A 10,137-nucleotide genomic window follows, 5' to 3' on the forward strand; every position below is an offset into this window, starting at 1 on the left:
TCCTCTTTTCCTGCCCTGGTCAGCAGACAGATTTCACATACCTGAGTTGGCAATAGGGCCACAGTCATGTTCTTAACAGCTGGTATCAGTCAGCCATTCCTCAGATTCAGGTGTTCCTTTCACCTGGGCAGGTGTGGGCCGGGCCTGGGGCAGAGGAGCGTGCTGCATGCCAGGAAGCAGAAGCCTGGGTCTAGCCCTGCTCTGCACTGACTCCTGGTGCGACTCAACATGGGGATCTAGCCTCACTGGGCACCGGTGTGGCTTGAAGGAGGAGGTGAGTGGGGTGGCCAAGGGTCACCCTCACCTTAGGTCGGCCTCTGGAGGGCATCTGAGGTCAGTCAGTATCTTGTTCCTTTGAGTGTCCTGGTCCTCAGAGCACTCCCTCTGTCTGTCTTGGAGTTGAAGGTCAGAGACAGCCTGGGTAAGGCTGGGCCGCATGTCCGCAATGAGGCCAGTGCTGGGCCTGCTTACCCTCTGTGCTCCTGGCCCTGGGTCAGGTTAATGGTTACCCTGTCACTGGGTGGTATATTTGAAAAGGCCAATCTTACGCTATGTTGATTTTGCCACAGTCGAAAAAACAAAAGAAGCCAGCCTCACCGCACTCTGTCGTATGTCCATTTCTCCCTACCCCAGGCCTGGGAAGTCAACAAAGGGACTAACTGTGTGACCACCTACCTGGCAGACTGTGAGACTCAGCTGTGCAAGGTCCCAAGACAGGGCCTGCTCTATGGTGTCCCTGTGAGCCTCAAGGAGTGCTTCAGCTATAAGGTGCGCCCTGCCCCAGTCCCTGCCAGCCAGCTCTGAGTCCTGGGTCACCCTGGGCCCTCAGAGGAAGTCCTAGGGCCAAAGGCCTTGAGAGGGCACCGCAGGTGTGTCCTGCCTTGGCCTGTGGGGTGGTGGTGGGAGCAGACCCTGTGTGTTGAAGCCCCCCTGGCTCATCAACCATGTCCCTCTCACCCATCCGTCCTTCTAGGGCCAGGACTCGACACTGGGCTTGAGCCTGAACCAGGGGGTGCCAGCGGAGGGTGACTGTGTGGTGGTGCAGGTGCTGAAGTTGCAGGGCGCTTTGCCCTTCGTGCACACCAATGTCCCCCAGTCCATGTTCAGGTTGGGTCCCAGGGGTGCAGGGTGGGGGGCAGGGGTACCGGTACCAACATGACAGGGGCTGACCCCTTCCCGCTTCCTCCAGCTTTGACTGCAGTAACCCCCTCTTTGGCCCTACCATGAACCCATGGAATTCTTCCAAGAGCCCAGGTGGCTCCTCAGGGGGCGAGGGGGCCCTCATTGCCGCTGGGGGCTCCCCACTGGGCTTAGGCACCGACATTGGAGGCAGCATCCGCTTTCCCTCAGCCTTCTGTGGCATCTGCGGCCTCAAACCCACAGGGAACCGCCTCAGGTAGGATGTAGGTGGTGGGTGGAGGGAGCCCCTGAGTCCTGCTGTGTGACCTTGGCCTAGCTTCCCACCTCTCCGGGCTCCAGGCAGGGATTCCCTGACTGGGGTTTTGCTAGGAGGTAATGTCACAGTACCACCAGCCCCTGGTTCCTCGTTTCCAAAGTGGTGAGAGAGTTGGGGGCTGCTGACTGGATGTGGGGCCGGGCAGCGGGTGGCCATTTCCCATTTCCAACATCTTGTGTTTCTTATCCAGCAAGAGTGGTCTGAAGGGCTGTGTCTATGGACAGGTAGCAGGTGAGGTCTGTGGTTCCCTCTGTGCTCTGGAGGAGGGGGGTCTGCCCCTTTGCCCCTGCCTCTCCTCGGGGCAGTGTTGGGCCCCAAGGCCACTCTAGGTCTGCCTTTCTACCTCCTATCTGCTCACACTCCAGGGCTCCAGCCCAACCCTTGTTTGGACCCAGCCCCGGAACCCCCCGGGGCTGGGTGATCTCTCTCTCCTCCCCTCCCTGCCCCACAGTACAGCTCTCGGTTGGCCCCATGGCCCGGGACGTGGAGAGCCTGGCACTGTGCATGCGAGCGCTGCTGTGTGAGGACATGTTCCGCTTGGACCCCACCGTGCCCCCCTTGCCCTTCAGGGAGGAGGTGAGCAGTGGTGGGGGTGGGCATGGGGGTGGATTCGGGGCTCACTGGTGCTCCTGAGCCCTTGCAGGCAGGCCTGGGAGGCCCTGTCTCTTGAAAACCAGCCCCCGGGGGTCTAAGGCCAGCACTGGCACCTCTGCTGGTGGTGGCACCGTGGTAAAGAAACCGCCGGCCAGTGCAGGAGATACAGGAGGCATGGGGTCAATCCCTGGGTCGGGAAGATTCCCTGGAGAAGGAAATGGCAACCCACTCCAGTATCCTTGCCAGGATAATCCCATGGACAGAGGAGTCTAGCGGGCTACAGTCCATGGGGTTGCAAAGAGTCAAACATGACTGAGTGACTGAGCACAGCAGCACCTCTGCAAACAGCCACCAGATGGTGCCCTTTCCTGCATTTGGAAATCCCAAGTCTTTCAAATTGGCTGGCTGAGAGCCAGAGCCTTGGAGCTGTCGCTGTGGAACAGGAGGGACTTGAGGCTAAGAACAGCTTGAGGGAGAACTCCTGAACCTCTTCTGTGTTTGACAAGCCAGTAAACAGGAGCCTTTCTTACAGCATTCATTTCTCTATCCCCAGCCTCCGGCAGAATGCTTGGCACGGAGGCTGAGTGAGTTAAGAACAGTTAAAAGCGGAGCGTTCTCTCTCCCAGAGAAAGCTGGGATTTGTGGGCAGGGATCTATCAGATACTGGCTTCCTCCAAGTATCACCAGCCTGTAGATCAGATAAGGCTGGGTGTATTAACTGTCTGTGGTGAGGGAGGGCGCTGCCCACACAGAGCCTTAGTAGCATGGGGGAGGAGCACAAAGTTAGAATATTGACGTTAGTTTGTCGGTGGATATGTCAATGATAGCTCAGTTGGTAAAGAATCCGCCCGCAATGTGGGAGACTTGGGTTCGATCCCTGTGTTGGGACGATCCCCTGGAGAAGGGAAAAGCTACCCACTCCGGTATTCTGGCCTGGAGAATTCCATGGAGTGTATAGTCTATGGGGTCGCAAAGAGTCATTTCATGTCAGTGTAGGGGGTTGGTTAGGATTGAGTCATACTGTAATTGGTTAGGACTGGTGGGTACAGCGAGGTGAGGATTCTGAGGAGAGCAATTCAAGAAGTCTTGGAGGATAAACTGTCATTTGGTGATCCTATTGAAGAGCTGATGGGTCTTTTAAGAATGACTAATAAAGTTATCTGTTCTTTACGAGCAGCAGATTTCAGGAGTACTCAAGTTAGAGATGTGAGCAGTGCTATAGTGTGTGCTTAGTCACTCAATCGTGTCCGACTCTGCAACCCCATTGATTGTAGCCCTTGGGGCTCCTCCGTCCATGGGAATTCTCCAGGCAAGAATACTGGAGTGAGTTGCCATGCCCTCCTCCAGGAGGTATAGTAAAGCTATGTTTATGTAGACTGTGTAAGCTGTGTGGTGTAAGTGCCGTTTCTCAGCGATCTGGCGTTACTCCCTACAGACCTCTTGCCTGGGAAGGGGTGAGGGCCCCTGGGCAGCATGAGATCTGGGCTGGGGTGAGGGAGGGCAAGCTCCCACTCCTCAGCTGAGGAGATGTTCTAACTCTACCCAAGGGCCCCCTTCCCCAGAGGGAGGAGAGGCAATGAGGTCCCTGTCCCAGGGTCTGGAACAATCTATTATGGGAGCCAGGACTTACATCCTTGAAACAGGCTGTGGACGCCTGGGTTTCTGCCCTGATGTTGCTACTCTACCCTGACGAGTGGCCTGGGGCAAGTCCCGGCCCTGCTCAGGGCCTGTCTCCCTGTCTAGACCTGAAGCCTGTGGAATCCTCCTTCTTGCTCTGTCCACCTGCAGAGTCACTGGGAAGGTGTTTTGTGAAGGGGTCAGATACAACAGGGGCTGGCCTCCCTGGAGGTCAGTTTTTGGGGATCTAGGCAGCAGCCTCAAAGCTGTGTCTGGGGCTGAGTAATGGCTCTGAGCTCTGGGAGCCCTGCTTCGGGCCATCGTCTCCTGACCTGACTCTGACTCGTGCATGCTGCCCCCAGATCTACAGGAGCTCTCAGCCCCTGCGTGTAGGGTATTATGAGACTGACAACTATACCATGCCCACGCCGGCCATGAAGCGGGCCCTGCTGGAGACCAAGCAGAGACTCGAGGTTGCTGGCCACACGGTATGCTGGGCGGGGGGAGGGAACCCAAAGGTTCTGGCATTGCCCCTCCTTCAGGGAAGCCTTCTAGGTACCCATGGCTGCCACCCATCCCTGGCACCCTTGCACCCTGATTGTTCTGAGATTGGGGTCGCAAATTCGATCCCTGGGGGACCAGTAAAAAGGGGCTGATCAGAAGTATTGGGGTACATGCTTGATGATGACCTCACCTCTGAGCTGGGATGTGGGAGCTGCATGGAGTGGTCCTTCCTCGTCAACCACAAACAGTGGTGCACAGCTGTCCAGGGGTTCTCAGCGCCCTGAGATGGCAGGCTTGGGGCCGTTCACCTGAGACAGGCTTATATGTGGTTCCAGACTCCTCTCAGGATACACATCTTATGGGGAGTTATCACAGGCCAACAAGGGTGCCTTTGTGGCTCCAGTGAGGGCACCGTGAGGGCTGAGGGCTGCCTTGACAGTGTGTTTTTGGGGGTGGGACCCAAGGGTTTCTAGGTCTGGGAACCTTACATGCCTCCATCTCTGCAGCTGGTTCCCTTCCTGCCAAGCAACATACCTCATGCTCTGGAGACCCTGGGCACGGGTGGGCTGTTCAGTGACGGTGGCACGACCTTCCTACAGAACTTGTGAGTGACTGGGTTTGGGGGTGGGTGGTGGGATCAGGACATGGGTAGATGCAGGGAGAGCAGCTGAGTGCTGTGTTCCTCCCTGGGACAGGCCACTGGGGAAGATGGAGGACAGGCCTTGGCAGAACCTGAAGAAGGCCTGGAGCTTCCTGGGCAGGGACCTTACCATCCCTCCAGCTTCAAGCTGAGCCTAGAGCTGCCTTGTCAGGGAGACCTTGGAAAGGTGCCAGTGTGGGAAGAGGCAGGATTGAGCAGCCCTGGCCTGGCCCCGGGCTGAGTTGTGCAGGACGTTGCTTATCTATTGGGGAAAGATTGAGAAATAAGGGTGGAATCAAGCAGGAGGGCAAGGGTGTAGACCTGCCATTACTCCACACTCCTTGGATTTGTGCCACATCTTCCGCCTTTGAGCAGGATCTGTTTTCTTGTCTGAAAAGTCAGAAGATTGGACCACACCAGCTTTATGAGGCTTTGCAGAGCTCATATTTGAGAAGCTGGTCCCACAGGGATGTTTTCAGTTCTAAAGGCTGATGGGGGCAGGGCAGGTCTGTGAAGATGCTTCCTGGGGACATGCCCAGATTGAATGGACTTCTGCCAGTAGCCAAGTATGATCTGGGAGGCTTCCCTGGTAACTCAGCTGGTAAAGAATATGCCTGCAATGCAGGAGACCCCAGTTCGATTCCTGGGTCCGGAAGATCGGCTGGAGAAGGGATACCCACTCCAGTATTCTTGGGCTTCTCTGGTGGCTCAACTGGTAAAGAATCCACCTGCAATGCAGGAGACCTGGGTTCGATCCCTGGGTTGAGAAGATCCCCTGGAGAACGGAACGGCTACCCACTCCAGTATTCTGGCCTGGAGAATTCCATGGACTATTCCATGGGGTTGCAAAGAGTTGGACACGACTGAGCAACTTTCACTTCAGTGGAAAGAGCCACCCCTCAGTTTGGCCCTCAGGGTGAGACTTCAGAATCAGCTGCCTGAGACCTTTCCCTGAGATTGAGAGCAGAGATAGCCTCAGAGGCAAGGATTACTGTACCCACTCGGGATTAAACCACTTGTGCCTCCAGGCTGGCATCAGCATCTGTGGGGGGATGCCCTCGGCAGTATCTTTGGGCCAGGGAGATGCTTCCCACAGTTCTTATTGCTCTGAGCTGAGTTTGCAATGGAGGGAGACAGGGAGCCCTGCCTTAGGGAGCTCCAGTTGATATGGGTAGAGCCTAAGCATCCCAAAGGGTCTGCAGACACATGTCGCATATTGGAAAGCAGAGGCTGGGATGAAGGGGCTGGAGGCTGTGGTTACTGGAGTCTGGTGAGGAGGGAGGTAGAGTCACTGGGTGGAGACTGGGGGATGCCGCAGGTGGGGGTGAGCCAGGAGGGACGCCTTGGGTAGATGTGCCTGGACTGGACCCTTTGTCTCCCAGCAAAGGTGATTTCGTGGATTCCTGCCTGGGGGACTTGATCTCAATTCTGAGGCTGCCCGGATGGCTTAAAGGACTGCTGGCTTTCATGATGAAGCCTCTGGTGAGGGCACAAGGAATGGAAGGGTGGGCACCACTGGGCTCTTTCCCCCTTCCCTTAGCCTCCTTTTCTTCTCAGCCCCTACCCTATCTCTTTTCCTCCGCTCATGCTCTTCAATCTTCAGCCAACCTGCTTGCTGAGAGGAGTGCTGACCTGGGGCCTGCGGGGAGGGACAGAAGGAGGAGGCCTAGGTGGCTTGGCCTGAAGATTATTGCCACACCTGGCCTAAAGTCTAGTCACTGACAGTGTCTGTTCTATTGCAGTTCCCAAGGTTATCAGCTTTTCTCAACAATATGAAGTCTCGGTAAGAGTTTTTCCCACGCCTAGATGCCTGCACAACTGTCCCCCTAACCTGGGTCCAAGTGCTTTCCAATGGGAAACGATGAGAAAAGTAGCTTCTGAGGCTGGAAGTGGTCTAAGCAGGGTGGCAACCTCTGTGGCCTTGGGCGGGGGGGCAGTCTTGAATATGTCTTAGCAAGATACAGGAAAGGCTGGAGAGTAAGGTCCTGAAGGAGAGCAAGGTTGGGAGAAGATGAAGAGGAGGAGATTGCCCTGCCTGGACATGGGTGGAAAGGCCCAGAAAGGAGCTAGTGGGTGGCAAGGAGAGGGGGATATTGGGGACCCGTGAGAGGTGCTGGTTTTAGAGACCAAACTGCACTGCGCCTGCTCCTGCCTGCCCCTCGGGGCCTCAAGCCAGAAAAGATGGGAGTAAATTGCCTGATTCTCAGGCCCTTACAGCTTGTGGACTTGCCTTCTCTTTCATGTGTGTGTGCTAAGTCGCTTCAGTTGTGTCCAGCTCTTTTTGACTCAATGGACTGGAGCCCACCAGGCTCCTCTGTCCAGGGGCTTCTCCAGGCAAGAATACTGGAGTGGGTTGCATGCCCTCCTCCAGGGGATCTTCCCCACCCAGTGATTGAACCTATGTCTCCTGTGGCTCCTGCATTGCAGGTGGCTTCTTTACCGCTGAGCCATGGGGGAAGCCCATTCCTCTCTCACTACCAGGCATTGAGGACCTTGGGTGGCTCTGTGTCCTAAGAATAGCTGGTGGTCTGGCCTAAGTCCCTCTTGGGGACTCTATGGGATATGAACTTAGGGATTAGAACTTCTGCCCCGCACTGCTTTCTTCTCAGAGTGCCCTGGAATTGAGAAGGGTCTGAGAAGGAAGGGAATCTGGGAGATTTTGAGAGTAGGGGCCTGATGTTGCTAATCCCCATGGCTGTGATCATCATGGTCGGTGACTCCACTCCCTCTGTCCAGGTCAGCCGGAAAGCTCTGGGAACTACATCATGAGACTGAGGTGAGGCCAGAGCCCCTGGACTAGAGTAGGGCGGGTGGGGGTGGGGCCGGACAGGGCATATGCCTTGGGGTCTCTTGGAAACTGGTCCCTCTGGTCCCCTGGAGTGGCCCATCATCCCCTGCTCCCACTCCCTGGATTGGACCGTTTGGGGCCTGCTCTGTGACCCTCACTTGCCCGGAGGCCCATCGTAGGGGCCTGGGTCAGCCTGGGTGGGACTCCTGCCCTGGACACCTCTTTGCCACTCTGGTGCTGCCTGTAACCAGCACTCCGTGGCCCCACCCTGGCAGGAAGAGTGGTCTCTGTGGTTCCGTGGAGCATTTGATGCCCCCTGAAAGCATCCCTGTCTGAATATCCCAAGGTCCTCCATGCTATCGTGGCTCAGTTCAGATCTGGGGCAGGCATGGGGCCAGTCACCCCGCCTCAGTGCCTGTGCTGCAGAGTCCATGTAATGGGTTGGGTCTGAGAGCTTCACTGGGTGTGCGGGTGTCCTCCACAGGTATACCGGCACTCCGTGATGGCCCAGTGGAGAGCCCTGGAGCTGGATGTGCTGCTCACCCCCATGATGGGCCCTGCTCTGGACCTGAACGGCCCAGGCAAGGCCACAGGTGAGGCTGGCAGCCCCATCACATCCCTCTCAGCTGTCTCTTCTCTTCTGAGTTCCACCCTGTGCCTGGTGAGGTTGCTGGGAAGTAGGAGGAGAGGACCCCTGGGGGAGGACTCCACTCCTGATAGGCTCACGGTCTGGTTGGCTGGAGAGAAGGGAGTCAGGTGGTATGCCTTGGGAGGGAATGAGCTCCCCGTCCTCAGCGATATTCAAGTTGGAGGTCTTGTTACAGAGTCTATGGTTTTGGGAGGTGGTGTTTGAAGTCCAGGTGGGATTTAGATAAACCAAGAAAACAGCAATGAAGCTGCAGAGGGGGAGGCACAGGGCAAGCACTAGCGGGCTCTCCAGCCTGCCCTGAATCCAGGTTCCTGGGCTTTGTCACTCCCACTCAAGTCTCAGCCCTAGGAGAGAACCCCTCCCTGCTGGTGGAGGCCAGTGCCATCTCTTAGGGTGGAAGATGGGGGCTCGGAGCGGACAGTCATCACGGAAGGTTGGCTGACCTGCTCCAGCCCCTTGTGCTGTGTCTCAGGGGCTGTCAGCTATACTCTGCTCTACAACTGCCTGGACTTCCCCGCGGGGGTGGTACCCGTCACCATGGTGACCGCTGAGGACGAGGCCCAGCTGCAGCTTTACAAGGGCTACTTTGGGGATATCTGGGACAAGACGCTGCAGAAGGCGAGTCTCTTCCCCTTGCCTCCCCGCCGGGACCCCTTCCTCTAGTGGAGAGGACAGTATAACCAGGCACAGGCCTTGTCGGCCTTTCTTAATGCAGGACCCCTAGAGACTGCGGGCGGGCCCTGCTGTGCTGCCCCTCCTCCCCAGCTGGGGCGCTTCCCGGGTCTGGGTAGGGCCCTGCCTTGAGACCTCGGGTCCTGATGCCTGTGTGCCCTCAGGTTGTAAGGAAGAGTGTGGGGCTGCCCGTGGCTGTGCAGTGCGTGGCTCTGCCCTGGCAGGAAGAGCTGTGTCTGCGGTTCATGCGGGAGGTGGAGCAGCTGATGAACCCGGACAAGCAGCTATCCTGACTGCGGCCCACCCGGCCCTGGAGGACCCGAGACCCGCCTGGAGCTGCGTCCAGCCTGGTCAGGGCACAGCTGCTGCCCCACCAGGAAGTGTTCAGCCTGGGCTGAGGCTTCCGAGTCCCCCCTCCGTCACCCCCTACAAGAAGCCCAGACCCATGGACTCTGGACCTCACTTCCTCCCCAGGTCCGCTCTCTGTCCTGACCACCCGCCTTGCTGTGGCAGCCAGCGGGCATGACATGATGACTAACAGTCAAGAACTGGTGTCTGGTGTGTGTGTGCTTTCTGACGGTCACTGTTAGGGCCCTGGGGTTGGACACCTGCCCTTCTAGAACCCGACTTCAGCCATGTCCATCTCCTGCTCCCAAACCTCCTGTAGTTCCCATCACTCACAGCATGGACACAGGTTTTTCAGGGTGGCTCTTGCAGCCCCAGCTCTTCACCCTCACCCACTGTCTCCCCATCCCCACCTCCCAACCCTCAGACTAAGCCCTACTTAGTTAGACATTGTCTTCTCTCCCTGTTCTCCCTTTGCTCCTTCCCTCTGCTGAGGAGGCCCTTTCTGCTCCTCTACCATTAAATCCTTTGAGGCCCAGCTCAGATCCCTCTTTCTCCCTCTGAACCCTGGAGTAGGGGGGCTGTTTCTGTCCAATCAGCCCTGTGTGGTGGGCATCTGCAGGTGGGTTGCCTCAGCACACTGGCTCTCCTTGATGCAGGGGCACTATTTTTACATCTTTGTCCTCAGCGGGCAGCACAGGGCTGGGTACAGGGCAGCAGGGAGCCTGGGATGCTGTTGGGGAGAGCAGGCCACAGGCCTGGGGAGGCAAGCCCAAGACAAGACGATCTGGCAGAGAGTGCTTGCAGGACCAGTCAAGGACTGGATATTATGGGAAGGCCTCCTGAAGGAGGAGAACCTGTGTTGCGTAGAG

General features: G+C 57.2%; 1 protein-coding gene across 1 annotated transcript in view; it reads left to right on the plus strand.

The window, feature by feature from the left end:
* The window catches only part of FAAH (fatty acid amide hydrolase), a gene marked incomplete at its 5' end in the record, with an annotated part of 21,024 nt that extends 11,221 nt beyond the window's left edge, over nucleotides 1–9,803 (plus strand). Inside the window, 13 exons of the mRNA XM_010847898.1 lie at nucleotides 634–768; nucleotides 974–1,107; nucleotides 1,190–1,396; nucleotides 1,647–1,687; nucleotides 1,908–2,032; nucleotides 4,030–4,155; nucleotides 4,678–4,775; nucleotides 6,194–6,293; nucleotides 6,554–6,594; nucleotides 7,548–7,587; nucleotides 8,084–8,192; nucleotides 8,721–8,866; nucleotides 9,085–9,803. Of these exons, the coding sequence (XP_010846200.1) occupies nucleotides 634–768; nucleotides 974–1,107; nucleotides 1,190–1,396; nucleotides 1,647–1,687; nucleotides 1,908–2,032; nucleotides 4,030–4,155; nucleotides 4,678–4,775; nucleotides 6,194–6,293; nucleotides 6,554–6,594; nucleotides 7,548–7,587; nucleotides 8,084–8,192; nucleotides 8,721–8,866; nucleotides 9,085–9,213 (1,431 nt within the window). The remainder of the gene's footprint in view (nucleotides 1–633; nucleotides 769–973; nucleotides 1,108–1,189; nucleotides 1,397–1,646; nucleotides 1,688–1,907; nucleotides 2,033–4,029; nucleotides 4,156–4,677; nucleotides 4,776–6,193; nucleotides 6,294–6,553; nucleotides 6,595–7,547; nucleotides 7,588–8,083; nucleotides 8,193–8,720; nucleotides 8,867–9,084) is intronic.
* Between the last annotated feature and the right edge of the window lie 334 nt (nucleotides 9,804–10,137).

The sequence above is a fragment of the Bison bison genome, unplaced genomic scaffold (genome assembly GCF_000754665.1).
Source record: "Bison bison bison isolate TAMUID 2011002044 unplaced genomic scaffold, Bison_UMD1.0 scf7180017864256, whole genome shotgun sequence".
In the NCBI taxonomy this organism is placed as follows: Eukaryota; Metazoa; Chordata; class Mammalia; order Artiodactyla; family Bovidae; genus Bison; species Bison bison.